Source organism: Salvia splendens, chromosome 7 (genome assembly GCF_004379255.2).
Source record: "Salvia splendens isolate huo1 chromosome 7, SspV2, whole genome shotgun sequence".
Taxonomy (NCBI): Eukaryota; Viridiplantae; Streptophyta; class Magnoliopsida; order Lamiales; family Lamiaceae; genus Salvia; species Salvia splendens.
Window position 1 is genome coordinate 31,516,762 of NC_056038.1, and position 23,678 is coordinate 31,540,439.

The 23,678-nt window shown below is 36.4% G+C and overlaps 2 protein-coding genes and 2 pseudogenes across 3 annotated transcripts; 2 read left to right on the plus strand and 2 right to left on the minus strand.

Annotated features, from left to right (window-relative positions):
- The first annotated feature begins 1,227 nt into the window (after positions 1 to 1,227).
- LOC121810236 (transcription factor bHLH112-like) lies at positions 1,228 to 3,369 on the plus strand. Its single transcript, XM_042211002.1, has 6 exons — positions 1,228 to 1,702; positions 1,900 to 2,272; positions 2,355 to 2,420; positions 2,504 to 2,569; positions 2,662 to 2,706; positions 2,828 to 3,369. The coding sequence occupies exons 1-6, from the start codon at positions 1,497 to 1,499 to the stop codon at positions 2,975 to 2,977; spliced, it is 906 nt and encodes a 301-aa protein (XP_042066936.1). The 5' UTR covers positions 1,228 to 1,496; the 3' UTR covers positions 2,978 to 3,369.
- A 3,153-nt stretch (positions 3,370 to 6,522) lies between these two features.
- LOC121741551 lies at positions 6,523 to 11,164 on the minus strand. Of its 2 annotated transcripts, none has more exons than XM_042134379.1 (6): positions 10,872 to 11,164; positions 9,402 to 10,458; positions 9,145 to 9,299; positions 8,468 to 8,504; positions 7,406 to 7,467; positions 6,523 to 7,293 (listed from the first exon to the last, which is right to left on the minus strand). In XM_042134379.1, the coding sequence occupies exons 1-6, from the start codon at positions 10,958 to 10,960 to the stop codon at positions 6,810 to 6,812; spliced, it is 1,884 nt and encodes a 627-aa protein (XP_041990313.1). In that variant the 5' UTR covers positions 10,961 to 11,164; the 3' UTR covers positions 6,523 to 6,809. The 2 variants fall into 2 exon arrangements, with proteins under 2 accessions (XP_041990313.1, XP_041990315.1); XM_042134381.1 differs by lacking the exon at positions 10,872 to 11,164 and adding an exon at positions 10,557 to 10,855.
- A 3,934-nt stretch (positions 11,165 to 15,098) lies between these two features.
- Positions 15,099 to 17,263, minus strand: LOC121810737 (annotated as a pseudogene).
- On the plus strand, positions 16,507 to 22,042 carry LOC121741142 (annotated as a pseudogene).
- The last annotated feature ends 1,636 nt before the right edge of the window (positions 22,043 to 23,678 follow it).

Consider the following 23,678-nt stretch of genomic DNA (forward strand, 5'->3'; position numbering starts at 1 on the left):
TTTTCATTTGTTATGGACCTATTTTTCAAAAATTGAATGTTTTGGACCAAATTCATATTTTCGTCATATGTTTAGGACCAAAATTGACCTTTACTCTTAAATTAATAACTAATCAATATAATCTTAATAAAAATTTAAAATTGTGAATTGTATTCATAATGATATAAATAATTGAATATTTTTAGTTAGGTGTTCAACCCTAAAATGAGTATAAAATAATTTAATTAAAAATATTCAATTGGTTTAATTAGTTTAAATAATTAATTTAATTAGGTATTTTGTTCTTGATTTATATTATGAATGCAATAAGATGTATGTATAAAACACTAAAAAGAAATAAGAAAAGAAGAGAAGAGAAAAGAAAGAAGATGAAACATAAACCAAGGAGAAAAAAGAAAGAAGAAAGGAAGATAAAATAATAAAAAGAAAGAAGAAAATGAAGAAAAAAGAAATCACATGTTTGGTACTCCCATCATCTCTCTGTAGTAGAGACGTTTCTTTTCAGCACGAGATTTAAGAAATTGTGTTAAAAGTAAGTTAAGTGAAGAGAGAATAAAGTAAGAAAGGAAAAATGTAGAGAGAATAAAGTAAGAAAGAAGAAAAGTTAGTGTTTTTTGCCAAAATAGGAAATGACTCAGCTACAGTGGGACTACCAAAAAATGAATATGACTCAGCTACAAAGGGACGGGGGAGTACTATTTAATTGAAATTTCTAAAAATATCCTCCATAACAAAAAAGTCACATGTTTGGTACCTATAATTATTTGTGTCACGGGGTACAAAAAAACGATAGTAAATAAAAATCAGGTACCATTTATGTGTGAAAGTGAAAGATCAGGTATCATTTATGTAATGACTCAAGTCATAATGAAAATACCATATATCCTACTAAGCAAGGTTTGTAATATAGACTTTCTTTAATTTTATTATCTGAATGATTTAACTCTAATATTTAGTATACATGGGGGCACATTTACATGCACACAGTTAAAACTACAAAGACTTAAAATAAATACTCATACAAAGAATATTGATTCTAACTACCAGAAGAAAGGTACGTTATTCGTCCCACGGAAAGGCAGATAAAAAATTGCCCTCGCACCATATCCCTTTTTTTTTTATACACATGAGCAACTTGAAGTTTTTAATGCTACAGCACCTAATTTAAAACAATAAAAGTGAATAATACATCACCTCCTAAATACCAAATTCAGCCAAAGAATTCTATAATACTTAATTAGTACTCCCTTTTATAATCTCAGAATCAACCACTACGAATATATTTCCTGCTTAATTAATATGTCTGGTCTAATTAAAAACTCTCGGGACCAGATTGAGATTCCACCCCCTTCCGTACCTGCAACATTTAGTCACACATATATAAAGAGCCATACAATACAAATCACTTCACATCTCAAATTTGACAAGATTTTAGGTAGATTCAGAAGGAAGACCAAATTTGAAATAAAAGTTGATAATATCTATCAGCTGGTGCCATGGCAGAAGAGTTGATAAGCTGGTGGAATTCGCCGCGGAATCTCTTCAGTTCGTCGCCATGCTCGTTGGCGTCCAACGACATAGCGAGCTTGGGCTGGCCGACCGAGACCAGAAGTGTACGTTCAAGCCATGAATCCGATGGTTTTCATCACCACCACCCGCCTCCTCCGCACCCCAAATTGGATGGCTTGAATCAACCTTTGCTGTGAGCAATATTTTATGTTTTGTCTTTTAGAAAAGTTGGAAATTATGGATGAAGAAGAAGGTGTATTGTTGTCCCTGTCCCAGTCCCACTAATAATGGATGACTAACCCTAATACAAAATTCAACTCTACACTCAAAAAGCGAAATGTTTTTCGACTAGTTTCCAATTCATATATTTTTCTACTTGTCGTGTTGCAGCGGAAGATCAGAGGGCAATTATTCTGACTTGCTGCTGGATTCAAGCATGAATTATCGGGCTCAATTGAATTTTAGTGAAGAAGATTCATCGATGAAGCAAAGTTCAGCTTCATCCTTGTTCGATACGGATTCTCAACCCTATCCATCTTTATTACATCATCAAATGAACTCAAACGGATTCTTGCCTAAACCCTCTCCCTCTCCCTCTCCCTCTCCCGCTGCTGATAATCGCTTATGGATTAATCCATCAGCGTTGAGTAACGTTCGTCCGCCTCACAATCACAGCATCACTGCTAAGGAGAAAACGTATCATGAACAAGCCACATTTAAACGTCCACGAATCGAAACTCCGTCCCCGTTGCCAACCTTCAAGGTACAAGCTCCATGTTAATTTGTTTCTGGCTTTTCATATATGCAGAGAAACGGATGATAGCTTTTAGCTTTCTATTCAACAGGTCCGAAAAGAAAAACTTGGGGACAGAATCACCGCCCTACAGCAGTTGGTTTCACCTTTCGGAAAGGTCAATTTTCAAATAAATTTGATTTTTTGATTTTAAATTACTTCATGAATAGTACTAAGCTTTGTGATCAATTGCACTTTCAGACTGACACTGCATCCGTCCTCCACGAAGCTATCGAGTACATCAAGTTTCTCCATGATCAAGTCAATGTATGTTTAATTAGTGATTCAATTTCATATAAGAAATTAATCAAAATAAACCTCCATCAGTAATTAATAATGTTTCCGTGATTTAATTTCAGTCATTAAGCACGCCATACTTGAAATATGGATCTCCACCGGTGCAGGTACGACCCAAATTACATAATTAATTCGATTATATATCTTGTGTAAAATAATTAGTTAGTGCCAAACTTTTTGTCATATCATGGTTTGGTGCTAGTGAATAATGTATATATTTGAACGCAGGCAGGAGAGAAAAGCAAGGATGAAGAAGGGGTAACAAAGGACCTCAAAACTCGAGGACTGTGCGTCGTCCCTATATCGAGCACCTTCCCCGTTGCAGCCGAGACCACCTCAGATTTCTGGACACCTACATACGCCGCAAGCTTCAGATAGATATCGTGCAATTTACACACACACACAACAAAAAAAAGAAACAATAATGTAAGATATGGATGCGACAAGAATGGAGGGCCTGTTATACATGTATTGAAGAAAAGCAAGAAAAAGGGAAAGTGAAAAAAAACGAAGTGATTGTTGAAGGAAGACAGCGCATGCTGGGCCACACTTGGAAAAAAAGAAGACATCAAATATGAAAGCATAGTAGAACTAATTGATGTAGCATTTCATAAAATTGTAATCATCAAGAGGATGTTAAGGAAAAGGGACTGGAACTGATGCTAAATTTAGCTTTTACTCTACTTTATTAGTGTTTTAGGAGATGTGCATTATCGGTTTGAGCTGTATTTAGCAGCTTAATTAATTGTTAATCAAGCGGTTCTCATTTTTTTTCTTTGTTTTATGTTGGGCATCATCCCACCAGCTATTAGTTTATGTAAAAGTTGACACTGCTGATAGAAAAGAATACGGATAATAAGTAATTTATGTATTGAGTTGACAAGCATGGAATTTGTATTTAATTCTATAATTTAGTGGAGGCTGTAAAGGGAGTTATATATGTATATCATCCCAACGTACACACCTTTTGGTATACCTCCCTATAATCCTATTATTGATATCAAGTCTTCACATTCATATTCCACAAAAAATAATCTTAATTATAAATAAGATGAGTAGAAATTAGTAAAATGTGAGAAAGATAGGTAGAAAAAGTAGTCAGCATGTAGTTAGTGGAAATAAAATTTTCTTCATCAAGAAGAAAAACAAGACTATTTTTCGTATAAGAAGATAGTATTATACTCCATCTGTCCAAAACAATAGTCTCATTTTATCACTTCCATTTAGCAAGTTTTTTCACCTATAAAATAGATTACATTCTTCACTAATAATACTCAAATTATTTTTTCTTTTTTTCTATTTCTCATTTTATTAATTTCACATTAAAATTTGTGTTGTCACCAAAGTCCCTATATATAGGGGACTGAGAGAGTATATACGTAAATCCCATATATTTTTATTTCTTTTTTTCCTTTTTACAAATCTTGTGAATTGCTACTATATATATATATATATCAGGTAGATGAATGATCTGCTACACACCTTATGTGAGCACCATTCGTGAGCAACACGCTTGTTTAAGACACGTTAAACATTGTTTGTTTTGTTTTATATGTCTAGTTTGATTCTAATACATTAAAAATTAATATTAACACTTTTAATTTTACAATTTTCATAAAAATCAAAGCTCGATTTATCATATTATTCATTTACTTAAAATTATAAACGAAACGATTAAATCGAGCTTTGATTTTTATGAAAATTGTAAAATTAAAAGTGTCAATATTAATTTTTAATGTATTAGAAGCAAACTAGATATATAAAATAAAACAAACAATGTTTAACGTGTCTTAAACAAGCGTGGTGCTCACATAAGGTATGTAGCATATCATTCCTCACTAAGTAAGTGGGCTTCACTAGTTCCCAGGATTTGTTATATGTATGGACAAACTTCTGTTGAACTAATAATTAAATTTAAGTCTGAGATTTGGTTAAATCAAAGAAAAAGGTTTTGCCGCTATTACAAAAGTAGTTTGCACGATTAAATGAATGGGCCACAAAGTCATGACTTTGGGTCAGTAATGTGGTAGCCCACCCATCCAATCTTTAATTATAGCCCACCCATCCAATCTATAATTATATCAAACTGGACAGTAAATTCTTGATCTGTAATAATGAATCACAATGTGATGATATGTTATGTTGTTGTTTTGGAGATGGGATAGTGGCTGACTGAAGTTTCTATATCCAAATATCTTAAGCTCGAATTTGAAGTTTGAGCTCGTCAGTTGTCGTCAGACCAACAATGACATAAATAACAATGAATTACCTAGAATTTTGTTATAAGGAGAAGCTTATTTGCATTATTTAGAGTTTAGACTGCGTGCCTATAATCTTTGGATAAAATTTCAATTTACAAAGAAACACCTCTAATGGGCACCCCTAGGTTAAAGTTTGAGTCCCAACTGAAGCTAATAAAGATATTTCAATTTAAAAGTTTGTGATATTTAAAAATTAAAATCATAATATAAAAATGCAATTTGCAAGTATCTTGGTGAATAGTCAATACTAATAAAAGACCTTCCATACATACAATTAGGGCGTGTTCAACTTACGTTATTTGAAATGTTCTGATTTAATTCCTGCAAGAATTGTAGCAGGATGACCCACTAGTATGATTTTAATTCTTTGCGTTCGGTGAATATGATTTGGAGGAATATTCCAGATATGATGGTAGGATGGCCCACCATCATGGCTTTAAATTAGTTATTTTTGTTCAATTCTGTGCTCATCAGATTTGAATACTACATTTTTTGACAGATTTAATTCTTGACTAATACTGATGAACAGTGCGGGCTTTAGGCCATAACTTGGGCTTGGCCGAAATAATTCACATAAACTAAACAAATGTTTTTGCATAGAATTGACCCCAAATCATGGCATAACTGGGAAGGTGAACACGCCCTTAAACTCATAATCTAGGTATTCAAATCATATTATTTTCCTTCCCTAAGTAAAAGAAAAAACAGTTTCAATTTCTAAATTAAAAAGAAACCCGAAGGACAGTAGAACCAATAAAAATAGAGGAAATATTGTGTAATTGAAATCTTTATATGTGAGCTTTGATTTTGTAGAAAAAGTAATATTCGGATGTATGGATCACCAATTTTGATTGAGTCGCAATGAAATTCTCCATCCGCCCCAAAAAAACATAGACTAGATTTACTATTTTGGGTCAAATTAGACCATGTCTAAATATGAAATTTTTTTAACGAATTACATGCTAGTAATGCTATGGACCCCACAGTTCACTAACACTACTTTCACTATTTTTTTTTCCTTCTATCGTACTTATTTCATCTCTCTCTTACTTTACTAATTACTACGAGGTAAGAACTGTGAAGAGGTATGCATATGGTTTTATGAGAAGGGTAATGTGGTTGTAACTTTTCCTTTATAATTGATGAGGAAGATATAGCCTTCATTAGGCACTCAAGTCGAAAGTATATAGCACTGTCCTGCTACTGCTAAGTGTTCTGCTGATCCAATTCTATTGTAGCTCATCCTTCCGTTCCAGAGCAGATACCATGGCAATGCAGCTAATCATAATATTATTCCTGAGCGTCATTCTTCTGCAGGCATCGGCGTCGATTCATGAGTTGCTGAAAAGCAGAGGGTTGCAGGCAGGGCTATTTCCAAAGAACGGCGTGAGATCTTCTTAAGTGAGTGAAGATGGTTTGCTGTCGGTGTTCCTGGGGAGGCCGTACTTTGCGAAGCTGGGAGAGTCGGATATCATTCGAGAGCTTGATGAGGGCAAATCTCAGCTAAGGGGGGGTTAAAACACCTCTCCTCTCTTTACAAGAAATTTATCTAGTGTTTCGGTCTCCCTACGATCAACATCAAAATTAAAGCATTTATTTAAGAATAAAATGTATAAACGTTAAGGTATCGGCTTCTCTTGAACTGCTGTAGAACCAAAAACATAAACACAAGCATGTTCAACTTCATGATAGGCAATTGGGTTAGCAAGTAGCTCAATGAAAATCAGCACAAGTTGGTTCACCATGGTGTTTTTCAGTTGATAATTATTCAATGAACAACTTTAATTTGTGATGGACAATGTGGTTCTCACGTCCTAGGTCTTCTTCTAACTATGTTGACCACGTCCAGATTTGTTGAATTCTCCAAATTATGCTGACCGAAAAAGCGCCTCGCACAATGTAAAGCTTCAAGCATGTGACCTTCTTCCCACCACCTCTTCATTTCGATTTCAGTAACCATTGATCTGAGGCCTTGGTGTTGGACCAGTTAGTCTGGAAAAAGGTATCTGGTTGCGACCAGGGATGCCTCTACGGCGAGATAGTCGTTCAGCAGTAGTTGGATCTGATACTGATTTTGAGAAGGCCTGGGCCAGCTCAATTGCAGACGCTGCTTTGCCATGTCGTATGGAGGCATCACTCGGTGCTGGCTTGTCATGCTCAATAGGTTTTCGCCAAGTCTCTGGGGATGGAGCCCTGTCCTGTAGCTGTTTCGGTTGCTGATTCCGGTGCTTTTCTGCTTCCTTATTATTTCTCCAAATTTCGTTTTGCCTGTTCCTCCTATGTGAATCGCTTCTCTCAACATCCAGCTGGTTTTCTCGCCTTTTGGAGTATTTAGACATCCTTTGATTGGAAGAAATACCTTCAAATTTTTCGCTATAACGTGCAGAAGATCCATGCATGAAGGCATCACCCTTCGGAGAAACTTCCTTCACCCTATGAAGTGTAATAGATGTAAATAAAATACGACTCATTTTCATGATTTCCTGATAACAAGTGCCTCCAGACGGCGAATAACATCCAAAGCTGCATACAAGTAACCGAATACCTCAACGCAGGTTGACCCTCGTAGTTGTTTAAGTCATCTTCAACCCCACGTGCCTTAAGAACCTGTCACCATGCCAACAACTCTTAACTAAAGAAAAAGGAATACTAGCTTCGAAACAATATGAGCTGATTAGATGGGACATAACTCATGAAAGTAACACGTTTTTAAAGGAACCAGACTAACTGAATTTTAGACCATGCGACATGAACCAATTTGTATCCTAAAAAAAAGAGAGAGAATAGTCAAATACACCCAGAGCAATGACAATTCTTTGTTTTCTAATGGTCCTGCGTTTGAAGCATTGAGATACATAATTTTATAAATAGTCCTTGCTTCCAATTATTTAAGAGTACACAGTTCCCAATCTTGAACTTTGTCATATCAAGCATAGAATGTCTTCTTTTTTGACGTGGTATTGCATATGCTTTTTATTGCATTATAAGTAGACACACTTAATGAGTAATACATCACTAATTCAATTACTCGACATAAAAAAGGCCTTAAAATCAATTTATGATTCAGAATAAGATGGATTCAAACATAGGTATATACTCCACTCATTGCCAAAATGAATACTCACGACTTTCCATCCAAAATAGGGAAGTGAGAAAAAGGCTACAATGCTAAGAAATTTTTGAATGGTTCAAATGTTTTTTTCAGTTCAATCTTTTCATAATACAGCCATATATATTTTTAATTGTTTCCAATGTACAAGTAACTTTATTTTACATAAAAGTACAGATAGACAAATATTAGTAGACATAGACGAACCTAAAGTAGAGTGCATATCTGAAGTTTTAGCGGACTGGTAAAAGCATAACAAATAGTGTTCCTAATTCATTTTTAAATCGATTGAAACAATTAGGTCTTTTTTTGCCCGAAATAACCTATCAGACTTATTGTAGGGAAACATGAAGGTTGTATTTGATCCTTTTCCAAATAAAGAAGTTTATCAATCCCTTGAACTTAGAGATGCAAAATAACATTCGAAGGTGAGCCAATAATTAATTTAGGCTACAAGGAATAAATAAGCTTTCGGCAATAATGTAAAAGTGAACTCACCAATTCCCGGTGGCGAGCTTCCCCAAAAACAGTCCCTCTAACAAGACAATGCAGATATATATCAGAAAGTATACCTCCTATTGGAGATAAGGACGATTCAAATAGAAATATACAGACAGATATAAAGTTGTGGTAGAACAAAATAAGTGCAGCCAGTCTAACCAGTTTATTTCAGTTTAAAATCAGACCCAAATTCCATTTTAGTTGGACCTAACAAGCGAAACTATCATAGCCAGAACATTATGCTTTTTATTGAGCCTGAAAATGGGGATTTAATCAAACTATAGCCGTACACAATCAACCCCACTTCATCGTGCATGCTTCATACGTGAATTATGCTTAATGGCAATAGATTATCTATGCTAGCAACAATTTTAGAAAGTACATCGCAACAATATTCACCACCCACTAAACTACATTATATTAGTACTATAAAATTCTTATAAACATATAGAGCATATATTTCTTCACACCAGCACACCCCTCCATAAATTCCATTAATCTCTCTATCTAACAGCAGCACAGAATTACTAGAAAGATATTGACTATGAATAAGGTATCTTGGAGAGATCTTATGATCAAATAGATATCTCCATAGACGATTCGGCCAAAAAATGGATATTGGATAATAACATATGAAAGAAAATTCCAAAAGAAAAAAAATACAAACTCTGAACCTTTTGACTTCTTTGATTCCTTCAAGTTGCTCATGAGATTGTGATCTTGGCTTTAAATTCAGTTTTGGATGCTCTGGAGCTCGATCACCAACACTATGATTTTTAACTTTATGTTTATCCTCCATATGGAGATTATCACTAGTCTGCTCATATCTCTGCACTCAAAAATTAGAAAGGGAACTGCAATGATGAAGCTAAGATACACAATGGTATAAAATATTTAAATAAGATCTACAGCCTTTTTTTCACAAATTTACCAGCTTGTGATCACTTGGTGATTCTACGTTCTCAAATGGTTTTGATCTAGGAAGTAATTTAAGCTTTGGTCTTTCTGATGATTCTGTAGACAGCTGAAACTCAGCCCCAACAGGTTTCAAAGAGGACTGGATTGACTGGAAACCATTAGCAGTAGCAGCAGTGTATTTCTCATATGAATCCACACATATTGCAGATTTAGACCTCTCACAAGATTGAGGTACCTCCTTTCCACCACCGTGAATCCCATCTCCGAATGTTAGACTTCTTTCAGCACGCATTACCAAACCAACGTCGTGATAGTCAGAGTCAGTCACCACATCTAACGTATTGTAGGTTTTCCTAACATATGCATTGCTAGAACTATACTCAAACTTCCCCTCAGTTTCGGGAAGTCCTAAGACTGCAACATCTTTTCGAGGATTAATTTGTTGTTTTGAGCTCCACCGGCCAGATGATACCTTCTCAAGAGCACTGGCATGGGCTAACTTTGTCTCGGCATCTGGAGCTGACCATGCAGCAGCTACAGGCTCTTTCATGATTGAAGCCTCCTTCCTTATCCCCCAGGCATTTGGATGTGATCCAGCTACTGTTTTCCCAGCATTGCCACCTACAACTGGATAACTTGACCCATAACTGCGACTACCATTTAAAGATTGATTGCTGGACTTTGAATTATGCACTTCAACAACCCTCCCTGCATAAGAGCCACCAGTGGAGCTAGTTGATAGCTGAGATACAGGAATTGAAGGACTACTACCAACTCTAGAACCAGATATGGTATTATCTGTCTTATGCTCCATCATGCGACTAGATTGAGCACGAAAGCTTCCTTCTGCAACTGTTTGGCGAGGGCCTGAAACCCCATCTAAAGGCTTGCGCTCATCCTCATCGAAACTGCAACCTATATTGGAACTATGACTTAGAAATGGAGATTTTTCATCAAGGGTCCTAGCTGAGCCAGCAGATGCGGGCCGCAACAGATGTTCAGACCTTCCTGCTGAGTTACCCCATGGCATCTGCCGATCAAATCCACCACGATCAACGGGCCTCACAGTCCTGTAAAGTGTTATGTATGAGATAATTGAGTACAGGTTCGAGTGCTAGTTTATTCTATAATTTGTACAAAAAACGCACAACCTTATTTAGCATTGTACCTCACACGATTTAGTCAAGTTACACAATCATAACAGCATACCAAATAGTAAGATCAAACCAAAGCCTCAATGAAGACTGCGCACCAGAAACTTAAATTCTTTCTTCAACAAATATAATAATGGCACGGCACGCTTACAATAAGGTCTATTGCAAAAAGATCAACCGTAAAGAAAAGTAATCATAAGCGTCTACTTGAGATGGGTTGTGAAAGTCAAGAAGATTTAGAAGAAAAAGATATAGCAAAACATATTCAGATTAATTTGTGGAAGGCGACAAAATGCAAATAAATTAACGCAAAGCAAAACCAGACGCACACGCCGGGTGCAGAGGGGAGAGGGAGATCGGAAGGAATGGAACCGCCATGAAAATCCTTGAGCGTCATGGTTGCCTTCTTCTTCGACATTTGCCCTCACTTTCGCTCTCCAAAAGTATCGAATTAATGGGTTTGTGTTAGTATATTATTTGAAGTGAATGAATCTCTCTATAAATTGAATTGCAATATTTTTAATGAAATTCCGGGAACAGATATTTGTGTGACGAAATCGACAGATAGCAGATTTCTTGAAAGATTGAAGGTAGAAGACAAATAAGGATCACGACACTCCATATTTTTGTTATTAGGTGTAGAAAGAAGTAAATCGAGAAAATATATTTCTCATTTACTTTTTAAAAATATTAATAAATTCTAATTAGAGAATAAGTAGGTTAAAAAGATTAACAAAAATAAGTACAATATTTAGTTAAAATATCTATTTAACCTGCTCTATTAGAGTTGCTCTTAAAATTAAATAAATCTCTCTGGATCTTAAGATTCTTAACTAGTAAGTATGCATCACTTCATAGAAAAATATTTTTGTAAAAAATGAATACGATAGTTATATCTTTTATTTTCTATTAATTACTCTATTAGAGTTGCTCTTAGAATTAAATAAATCTATCTTGATCTCAAGTAAGTATGCATCAATCCGAAGACTTATGACATCGCTATGTTTTCCTTAAAATCATTGTTCTCAAGTTGTGACTGAATCATTAAATATATCATAAAATAATTAAATTAGTAAATGTCGTGTTCAATGTATGCAAACATATAGTATTATCCAACGGCCCTACTTCACTTTAGTCAGTTCTGCGTTATGATTATTCAATACTTGGTGACTAATTTAGTTGATGGACTATATAGAGTAGAGTGGCCCATAATTATGAAAATTCTTATCCCGTCATATTCTTACACTATTTTATTTGACCATTCAACATTTATAATAATATGTCCTTATATTCAATTCCCTTACTATTAGTATTTGATAGTGGATTTTATTTCGTACAATTAATTATTTTATTTTATTTAAATAGAAAAAGTACCAAAATGCTCACGCTGGCCAAATCTAAGAGGCCCATTTTTTCCTTTTAGTTGTCTCACTTTAATCGACATATTTTTCAAAATAGAAATATTATTTATTTCCTATTTTATTCTCTCTCCACTCATCTAACAAAACAAAATTCGTAGAAAATCTCTGCCTAATAGTAAATGCTCCATTTAAAATATGGACGGAGGAATAAGTGAGGAGGTACTCGTTGTCGAACTCGGGAAGAAGAAATGTTGGTTTCTGGGGATTAAAAGAGATAAAAGTCGGGCGTAATACAACCCAAAAGAAGGAATACAAGAAACGAAACTGAACTGAATTACAATGAAACAAATAAACCGTGAATGTTTAGCCGAGTCGAGGAGGCCTCTTCCCGCAAGACGAGATACGCCCCGGTAGTGCTCTTCGGTTTGGCGTTTCGTCCCCAAAGGTAAAACGACTACGTCTCTTTTGATGCAGCACCGCAATCAGTAGAGCTCCGGCGAACTGGATGGAGGAGAGGGCAGAGCTTCGACAGAAAGACAATGCAGAGAGGGAGAGAGCTTATGATGCAGAGAATGCTTGGAATTGTGTGTCCTAATGCAGTGGTATGGCTAACCTATTTATAGGCCAAGCCACCATGCAGGGTCAACCGAGCCATGAAGGCTCATCATGGCAGATTCGTAACCGACGTCGGTTACGAGCGTGTGGCAGGTGTGTGCCTTTCGCATGTGGAGCGTGTGGATTTCTCACGTGGCAGCCGTGACTATGCCTCGCTTGACGACGTGTCAAGCCACTTGGATTGCTGACTCGGCGGTGGTCCAAAAAGAATAGTTTGGGCCAAGCCCCAAGCCCAAAGACCACCCAAAGACCAATTGCCAATTGCGTCGGTGGTCCAAAAAGAATAGTTTGGGCCAAGCCCAAAGACCACCCAAAGTCCAAGTCCAAGTCCGGGATCGGGCCCGCGCCCGCGTGCACGGGCTCGGGCGGGCGGGCGGCGGCGGCGCGCGCGTGTGGGCTCTTTCACCCATCTTGGTCCACTATAATTATTAAGTAACATAAAGTCACTTAATTTATACACATTAAAAGATGTGTTAATCCTCCAATGTGGGATAATTAACACTAGTTAATTATTCCCTAAGCTCCAACTCCAAGCTTTAATTAAAAGCTAATTATGCCCAACTTTAATCCACTATTTCTCACTCACCGGAAATCGGATTTGAGAAAGTGAATATACTACATTTATCTACGTAAAATGTAGATCGACGCTATGTCATTTAATTTCACAAAATTAAATGTCTCGTCACGTTTATTATTTGGTCAAAATCCATTGACCGGGCATATTTAATACCATGATTTCTACAAGAAAGACGTCCTTTTTTCACTATTTTACTACTCCAATTGATTCTATTGCTGTTCAGTACCCAGTGATTAAATTAGTTGATAAACTACATGGAGTAGTGACCCACAATTTATGAAATTTTTATCCCCTTACACTATTTTATTTGACCACTCAACATTCATAGCAACATGTCCCTCTATTTTATTTCCCTTGTTATTATTTGATGAATTTAATTTCATATTACAATACTAATTATTTTTATTTCGTAAAAGGAAAAAGTGTCAAAAAATACTATTCCTATCTCACTCTAAGTACAACACATTTTCCGGTTTTGGAGGTATCATTCAAATTAACACATTTTTTACAATAGAAACATTATTATCCCTACTTTATTATCTTTTCTAGTTTATTCTCTCCTCATTAAACTCATCGAACAATACTGCATAAATCTCGAATCTAATAGCAAATATTTCACTTAAAATGGGACGAAGGGAGTAAGTTAAGAGGCACTTGTTGTCAAACTTAGGAAGAAGAAAAGACATCTTTTTATCACTAGTTTACACCTCCAGTCAATACTGTTGTTGCTTAATACTCAGTGATTGATTAGTTGATGGATTACATGGAATGACTTATTCCCTATGTCTCAATTAAATTGAGTTGTATTCGTTTTGGGATGTCGCAATTAAATTGAGTCATTTTCTTTTTTTGACAAAAAATAAAACATTCAATCACTCTTACTTTATCTCGTCACCTACTTACTTATTCTTTCTTTATCTTTCTTACTTTATTCGTTTATCATACTTTTCAACATAATTTCTTAATCTATGTGTCCAAAAGTTTTGACTTAACTTAATTGAAACGGAGGGAGTACTATTTATCAAATTCTTATCTAAGCATATCCTTGTATACTATTCCCTCCGTCCCCAAAGAGTATGAACATTTGGTTCAACATATGTTTTAATGCATAATTGGTTAAGTAGGGGTGAGATAGAAAGAAAAGTTTTTCAAATATTGTTAGTGGAGAATGAATCTCACCTTATTAGAGAGAAGAGAGTTTCTAAATTTAAAATGTTCATACATTTTAAAGACGGACCCAAAAAAAAGAGTGCATACTTTTTAGGGACGAAGGGGATATTTTATTTGACAATTCAACATTCATAACAAAATGTCCTTATTATATTTTATTTTCCTTTTTATTATTTGATGGATTTTATTTCATATTATTGACTTTTTTATTTCATATAAAAGTAAAAAGTGCCAAAGAAAATAAGTTACGAGGCACTGTTGAACTCGGAAAGAAGAAAGATCTTTTTATCTCTAGGTTACTATCCCTTCCGTTGGCGATTTGGAGCCTCGTTCTATTTTTACTATAAATGGTATTACGTCTCATATTTTACTAACTCATTTTATTTAAAATCAATATATTGTATACAAGCGAGATGTATATTTTTTTCATATACTTTTTCTTAACATTTCTTAAAATTTATATCGGACAGAATTGAAACTCCTAATGGTGGACGGAGGGAGTACATCTTTTATGTATTTATTCAATACCCTAATTTATATTATATCCGTCCACAAAAATTTAATTTTCCATTTTAGATTGTCAATCAAAATTAGTTTTATTAACTTTATAGTAATTTTTTAAAATGTGGTGTCTCATTTTGTACTCCACTTCAAATCTTCAGTCACTTTTTATGTTTATCAATTTATTATTTTACCAATTTTGTAGCATAACCATAACCAAAACTGTTTTTTTTTAAAAATAAAAAATAAGTATATCCAAAAAAAACTATTACTCCATCAAGAATGAGATGCAGCTGCGTCACTTTTTTTTATGGATAACTTAACATCGAATCTCCGCAACGCAGCCTCATGACGGTGTTAGAATAGAGGGTGATGACAGACAGAAGTGCATTGGCTTAATCAAGCAGGATAAGACTTGGTCTTTAGTCTCCCGATCTTCAACCCCAAAACCGTCTCCATTCTGATTAATGAAATTAGCAACTCTTGCTGTGGACGCCGACACCTCATCAAAATCCCACGAATCCCTTATCAATATGCCCCCGTGCTTCTTCCTCTCTCACGATTGACGACGGCGAATCACCTCGCTCCAATTCAGCCTATCATCATTACTTAATTAAGATATCCAGAGGGGAAATTATGATGAGTTACCTTAGAAGTTCCTTGATCATTGCATAGCCGGATAATGAGGGAGGCATGGTGGATTATTTCTTGGTTGTTATCGAAGGCGGCGATTCCATGTCGTGGCCGGCTCCGAGCAGCGCATGAAGAGAGAGCACAGGGCCGGACGATGATATCCACCCATTCTCTACATATTTCACAAGAGATGGAGATTCGCCATTCCACACCCACTTTGCTTCCACAAGCAATGCTTTGCAAAATCCTATCCACTGTTTATCACGAAATTAATTAGTGTAATACTTCAAATTTTTTATATGAATATGATAATAATAATAATAATAATAATAATAATAATAATAATAATAATAATAATAATAATAATAATAATAATAATAATAATAATAATATGATGATGATTTCATTTCATGTTCATAAACACACACCACTTTCTTCAAATGAGGTAAAACCGAGGTCCAGCCCTTTTCCTTTTGGATTTCAAGATCCATGTCATTGGCAGTATCATCCAAAAGCATCTCTTCAAGGCTTCTGGCAGCTGTTGAATTTCAATAGGGTCCCACCTATAAATGACACAGCTAGTATGTTAAGTAAATTAAATCCCTGGTAAAAATTACTAGTTAATTAGTTGGGATTATAACTTGCCTTTCTACTGCAATAGAGAAGTGTTCCACATCATCAGTGATTAGTACCAACAAGATGGCTTTTGTGAGCCATTTCCTAAGGCTTCCATGCTGAGGTTCGTAGCAACGCCCACTGCCCACAAAAAGCTTTCCACCACTCGATCTCTTGAGAAGGTTAGAACTTCTAACAACCCCACATTCCTCCACCATCTGCTTAAATTAATACACTTGTTAGTAGTTAGTACATACAAATATTCCTATTTTTGTTCAATCAATGTTACCTTATAATGTCCTTGAGATCATTCTGGTGCTGGACTTGTATGGTGTTAAAGCTGAGTCCAGCCAACCGGTGAATGACTGAATTGTTATTGTCATGCATGTACCTTCTTACGTTAAACCATCTCACATTCCGATGACAAATGGAAAATTTCTTAGTAGCAAAGGCTTTTGCTCTATCAAACAGACTTTCACCCTCCACGCCCAAATGGGACGCTTCGAATATTTCAAGCCTCGCTTTGTCATCCACTTCTCACGCAGGAGCTTGGATTATTCTATTACTCCACTTCTCAGATCACGCAGGAGCTTGGATTATTCTATTACTCCATTTTACTTCTTAGATGTACAAATTGATACGAGCGCAGGATTTGAAGTTAGCTTTATTTCAGCTTGGAACTGAATCCCGTGCGTAACAAGTTTGCTCGGATTGGAAGAATCGTGAGCGAGGTAGGTTTGAGTTTTGTTCTTGTTAATTTTCGTCTTTTCGAGTGACGAGGGGTTTTGGTATGGTTTCAGATTGTTGCGCAATATAGAAATGGGGTAGAGAGACAATCGAACATTATACACTTGATCCAGTCTTTGGAATTTCGTTTGGGAATACGTGTAGTTTGAATTGTTGTTGTTGTTGTTGTTGTTTGCGTCTCTTGGAAGTTAGCAACTACACTAAAATAGTAATATGATTATGTTAATCTGAACAAGCGGCACTGGTTTTTATTTTAATATGTTTTTGCCCAATTAAATGTTCTGGTATTTCCTAATATTAGTGATTAAAGGAAAGTGGAATATGTTAATGTTCAATCAATGGTCATGTAGAATGGGGCAGTGCAAGCAAGAGATAGATAAGTTTCACCGTGCAACATAAGCTTGCTATACTTGTGACGTTGTGTTGGAAAATCTAGAAATGTGATTTCTTGATTCTTCCTGATAATTTTATCTTTGTGATATCTAATACACAAGTTTTTCATCTCTACACATGCAAGGACTTGTGTGAACGAGATGGAAGTGCACATCTCATATGATCTATGTTTCCACTATTTTTTTCTTATGCTTTGAGCTGCAGTTGAAAAAATGTGGATGGGGGCAGTAATGATTTTGGGAAGTTAACGTAGTTTCTGGTTTTTTCCCATTCAGTCAGTATGAGAATAGTGCCTCGTATAGTATAGGTATGTTCTCAGAACGTCATGCTGTGCTAGTGGTGTATATAAGTTTTTGGCCATCCACTTTTATCAGTTAATATCTTTTAAGTGGAAGGGTTAGTTGGCCTCCATTCTAAGTCTCTTTGTGTTCTTTTCAAGTATTATGAGGAATTTGACCCAAGGAGTGACTAAAAAGGTTATTCCAATTGAACAATGTGTTAGTTTGTAACTACTTGCTGTCCCAATTTTTTTTTTCTGATTTATACCTCCAGAGATAGGTGATAATTAATAGGAGTAACATTCAAACCATATCACGCATATGATTGACGAAATAAAGTAAATCATTAAGTTACAATTGAACGCTATGTTAGTTACTAGATGGCCACTGTTGTAAGCTTTTGTTTGATATGAATTGATGCAGTTCTAGGAGGACAATAAAAATCCATATTTGTCTATGAAGGCACCCAAGTCATGGAGGTGGCTGATGAAGACATAAAATTTCTTATTTGACCCGGTATTAGTCATGTTCTCTAACTTTTGAACCAAAGCATCCGCATGGAATTTACAGTTTTATTTTATTTCTTTAGCATATTTAATTGCTCTCCAACTCGGAGTTAGAACAACAGCATTTTTAAAGCTAAAAAGGCTTGACTTTCAGGTATAACTGCAGAGAGTACTTGGAGTGAAGATGAAACAACTTCCATTCATGGGAGTTGTCTGTACAGTGATGTTGTTTATTATATACAGGACAACAATTTTTCAGTATCAACAAGCAGAGGTATGTTAAGAGAGATGCTGAAGAGTTTGATTGCATTCATACTTTACTAACCTTGATATATTGGATTTCAAGGAGATTTTGGATATGCCTTTTTTTTACTGCCATGATGTTTGATTACTAATTTCTCTTTAGGTCCTTGTCTATGACAAATTTTCCACTTATTTTGCTTCATGTGCTTCAGATGGATCAAAAACTGGATTCTTTTTATACATTGAAGGTATCCTTCTAGTAAAGAAGCTTGTTTGTCAATTACTTCTCCACATAGTATAGCCATTTAATAGGTATTTCTATTTGCTTAAGGTGAAATTAATGGTTTGGTCTAGGACTCAGGTGTGGGTACCATGGAGAAATTGCCTCGTGGTATAATTGAAGCAAAGTCAGACCTGGAGTTAAAGCCTCTATGGACAAGCATCAGTGCCAATTCAAAGGTCATTTTTAACATTTATTAGAGAAAGTCCATGTGGCCATTTTTCATCTTCATCAGAGTTAGCTTATTATTAGTGATTTATGGTTTTTGTTTGTACATTACTGTAAAAATTCACTTATACCCACTGCTTCGAATGGATTATGATGACTCTGTATCAAAAAACTTAAACACCAATTCCTACGTATTCCACTGAATTTTCAGGACCGTGCTCAGCGCTCTGCAAATTTTCTAGCGATGCCTGTTGGAATCAAGCAGAAGAAAAATGTTGATAATGTTGTGTGAAAGGTACAACTTCTGTTGATATCAACAACATTTGACGATCTATCTTAGTAAGTACTCATATTCACTGATGAACTCTCTTGTCTTCAGTTTCTTTCAGAAAATTTCACAATTGTGTTGTTTCACTAGGATGGAAACTTGGATGGATGGTGGGACCTGCGTTGGAGCAAGCACGCTACACATATTGTAGCTCTCAACCAAACAAAATGGTAAGCCTTCCGTCCGTCCTTTCTTGCCCAAGTGCCAAATTTAAAAATTTCACAAAAATAGGCTATGCGAACATTCAACCATCTATCAGCAAACGTTTACCGAAATTTGGAGACAATAAATATCAGCAGAGAAACTAATTAGTGTGGTTCATTGTTCAAGCATGATTTCGGGTTACTCTAGCTGTAGTAAAAAGCTATGACAGATGTCTCATTCAGTGTTGCAAAAATAAATATAATAAGTTATTTGCTCCTCAATCTAGATTGTAAATGAGTTGAAATATTGACTTGTATAAATCAGGTGCTGAATGTTTGACATGGTGGATTCCTTTCTATTTCTTTTACCTTTAGTTTGATGGATGTGAAAGGAAAAAGGGTAATGCAATGGGACTCACCTTATGCTAGTTAGGACTATGACTATCCCAGTTTGGTTTGCAGTATGAGATGTTCAGCTACTCTATACTCTATAGCTTACTTATTTCCTTTCACATTCAGGTGGTTTGCCAAACGCTTTTTCCATCCAGCTATTGTGTCCATCTATGATTACATATTCCTGTGGGATGAAGATTTGGGGGTGAAGAATTTTCACCCTGGAAGGTACCGTTTCAATACTATAAAGCTGTATCTCTTAGATAGTTTTTTTTCTGTTGATGTCATTATATCCTAAGATATTGGTTTAACCAATAAATGTATGTATATATGGAATTATGGATATTCCCTCATATTTCTTGACGCGTTACTGAAATTTGGGAGGGATGTATGCGCTAGTCATGTTGATGACCTGGAAAAAAAACATTTTTTTTTGTTGTTGCAAAAGATCGTGGAAGTTGCCCAATACTTTGAACATCGTTAAGTGATAGGATTTGAAGCCTGAACTCACCTCTGGAAGAAGACACGCATGCCAGAAAGTGCAAATAATTATCATTCTTGGTTCTCAAAATACCTTGTATAAGTCATTCTCCTCTGAACAGGTATCTGGACATTGTAAAATCAGAAGGACTTGAAATATCTCAGCCAGCTTTGGACCCAAATTCTACTGGCATACATCATCGGATCACTATAAGAAACCGAATGAGTACATTTCATAGGTATAGTTATGTGAAAAGTCTATGTAATTTGACTCTGTATTCCCTGTATGGTGCTATTGATGCTAATGCATTATAATTTAAGCAGAAGGGTCTATGACGCCAGAGGTAGTATTAAGTGCTCAGATGATAGTGAAGGGCCTCCATGCAGTGGGTAAATTTTGTCACTCTCTAATTCATTGTTTTATCTTTTATTTTGATACACAGTCAGTTTCTCAAGCAGCTTGTTCCACCTGTTGTCTGTCCACATCCTTAGTTTTCTTTAAGTCTTGATGAACATGCCACCCACCAAGAACTTTGGTACAATTTTACAATCTATTTATAACATATTAATCACTTTTGCATAAACAGCTTTGTAGAAGGCATGGCTCCTGTGTTTTCGAGATCAGCATGGCATTGTGCCTGGCACTTGATACAGGTACCTAAAAGTATGTGTTTTTCTTAAAATTTCATTTGCTTGAGTTACCACTTAGTACTAAATTTGAAATTTATAAAGTCAAATATTTTCTGAATCATGAAGATGTAAGTGTATTAAACTAGCAAATATATGTAGCACACTGCACACATGGTTTGAAGTTGTCAGTATATTGATCCTTAGTTCCTCACTTTGTGACTGCACTAAATCTGGAAAAAGTTTGCTATTGCTATCTCATTGACGTGGATCATGCTACGCTTTTTTTTCATTTCAGAATGATCTTGTTCATGGATGGGGAATGGGCATTAAACTTGGCTATTGTGCACAGGTAACACTAGTTCTATTTCTATTTTGTCAAAAAAGATAAAAAAGAAGCTACTCCAATATACTAGAGTCCATTCTGAGAGTTGGTTAGTCTATGGTTATATCTGCTAAGCTGCTAGATGCCTAGAATTTGTTTGTCTACTTTTTTGTTGATGCTGCTATCGGAGTTTTATGTTTTGCACTCTGCAGTGATGTTTGGACCCCAATTTAGATAACAAGAAAATAAAAAATTGTATAAAAATTGGTACAACGCTTTTGCTTGCGTATTTATGGTTTGTCTTCTTGTATACATCTACACCTTTCAAGGGGGATCGCACGAAAAAGATAGGAGTTGTTGACAGTGAATATGTAGTTCATCAGAGCATACAAACATTGGGTGGTGCATCTGCTAGAAAGGTGATTTACTATTCTCTTGGATCACAACTTCAGTATATGCTAGATTTCTTTTTTACTTATCTGTGTTGATTTCCTCTGCACGTCTTCTAGTACTACAGTATAAGAAAGTATGCCGATATGATAACATCTAAATAGCATATTTTCAATGCAAATAATACAATGATATTCTTTATCTACCATGTAGGCTGTGAATTCTGAAGTGACTACAAAGGTACACCTCTGCTGTTTAATTTCATCGTGTCTATCCTCTTCTCCTACAGCATCTATTTGTTACCAGTTTAAAAACTAATGGCAACTTCTCTCCCTGCTTTTCTTTCGATCTTTCCATCTCGCAGAAGCATGGTGTTGATGTTAGATTAGAGGTGAGCTCCCATATTCGAACTAGTATTTCATTTGAAACTGCCTCTCCATTGATGTATGTGTGATCTTGGAAATATGGTGTTTCAGATATGGAAGCAATCTTCGATGGAGCTTCAAAAATTCAAGGAACGATGGGACCGAGCTGTTAGGGAAGACAGAAACTGGGTCGACCCGTTTTCCTCAATCCAAAGACGCAGATTTTGGGGCTATTACAGACGTGCCAAAGTTTAAATAGCCTAAAATTGATCTCTGCAATTTTAGTAAGTTAGAGCATTAGCAATGGGGCGCCCTATGACGCGCCACGTCAGCAGTTTTATCCTCCTACCTCCCCACCTGCAGTGGAGCGCCCTAAGGCGCGCCACATCATCATTTTATTGTTTTGTTTAATTAATTTAACTGTTTTCAAATAACAAGTAACGAGTAAATAAAAAACGGTCTAAATAACAAACGGCGAAGTTTTAATAAAAAAAGTTACATCATTAAACTAATAAAAAAAAAACTAAGTCGGACCAATTCTCAACTTCCGACGCAGCTCATCGAGTAACGCCCGGAGATATTCGGCTTCGTCGGGGTCGGTACACTTCTTGAGGGCCCTGTGCGTCTGCAACATCGTCCTTGCCATCGACGATGTTGCTAACGACTCAAACGCGGTGGCCGTCTGGGTCGGGAGCTCTACCGGGACCGGAGCTTGGGTTGCAGCGGTCGACGATGAGGTCGCGGTCGCCTTCCCCTTGGTCTTCGCAGCCTTGACGCCGGGAGGACGCCGGTGTGTCGGAACTCCCTTCATCCACCTACGTCCGGTTGAGGTCAACCGGGTAGTTGCCGCTGCCGCTGCTCGTGTAATCACCAGCTTCAGTGGTCTTCGTCCTCTTCGGCGCACCAGTGTGCAGAATTCCACCTTGGAACTTCTGCTTGTCCCTCAAGAGCGCCCAGATGGCCTCGTGCTTGAAGTCGCCGTACATCGACCGGTACGACAACAGCGCTTTATCGCGCACGTCGCTCGCGCGGTTGATCGTCCGCGACCTCTACAATGGGGCGGACGATGGCGCGGACGATGACCATCGTCCGCGCTATCCTCCGCGACCGAAGTATAGGATGCGACTATCGTCCGCGCCCTATGGCGCGCACCCGCAATGGGTGCGGACGATGGATGGCGCGGATGATGCGCGCCATCGGGCGTGCCATCGTCGTCCCATTGCGGATGCCATTAGCGGATCAAACCTATAATGTTTACTTTTTGGTTCCTTTTCTTTTATCCAGTCAAGATTGGGTCTATACCTGCAGCTGATCATATGAAAATGGAAAGAAATATTGATGAAAGTACAGAAGAAGGAAAAAAAAAGTGATTTGCAATTTAATTGGTTTTGTAGTTATGTAGGGATACCAAGCAAAATTAGCTGGACTTGTTTTCATATGTTAGAAAATAGGCACACTTCCGAAAGCCAAAAACTTTGGCTAATCATCATTTGATTGATTTTATTTTATATTCGAACAACAGTCACGCTACTTTGATACCACCGAAACCTAAAAGTAGGTTATAGATGTCTTATCTTCTTTTTTTTATTTGTGTTAGAGCATCTCCAGTGGGCTGATGTCTCACTCGGACATCCACTAGGACTTCTAAAAAACACATCTTGCCACGTCACTAGGACTTCTCATCCCACTGCCACGTCACTAGGACATCCCCTTCACAATCCGCCCTTCCCACTAGGACTTCCCGCAATAAAAAAAATCACAAATTCACAAATAAAGCAATTTACGTTTACGGAAATAAAATTTCAACACGAATACGAACGGGAAAAATTAACAACTTCATTTTAAAAAAACATACATGATTTGAAAAAAAAATTACATAGTAATAAAACAAAAAAAAGTACTAACATCAACGTCAACCCTTCCGCGTCCAAACCTCTTCGATAATACCGTTCTGAAGTCGAACATGAGCATCTGTTTGCCGCATGTCGGCAAATGCAC

Bases quoted from the DNA above. Each gene is read 5' to 3' on its own strand.
- LOC121741551 (XM_042134379.1), bottom strand. From the start codon at position 10,960: ATGTCGAAGAAGAAGGCAACCATGACGCTCAAGGATTTTCATGGCGGT. The intron at 10,459-10,871 runs GTGCGTCTGGTT...AACACTTTACAG, and splicing joins CTCCCCTCTGCACCCGGCGT to GACTGTGAGGCCCGTTGATC. The intron at 9,300-9,401 runs GTAAATTTGTGA...TTTTGAGTGCAG, and splicing joins CACCAAGTGATCACAAGCTG to AGATATGAGCAGACTAGTGA.
- LOC121810236 (XM_042211002.1), top strand. From the start codon at position 1,497: ATGGCAGAAGAGTTGATAAGCTGGTGGAATTCGCCGCGGAATCTCTTC. The intron at 2,421-2,503 runs GTCAATTTTCAA...TTGCACTTTCAG, and splicing joins TGGTTTCACCTTTCGGAAAG to ACTGACACTGCATCCGTCCT. The intron at 2,570-2,661 runs GTATGTTTAATT...ATTTAATTTCAG, and splicing joins TTCTCCATGATCAAGTCAAT to TCATTAAGCACGCCATACTT.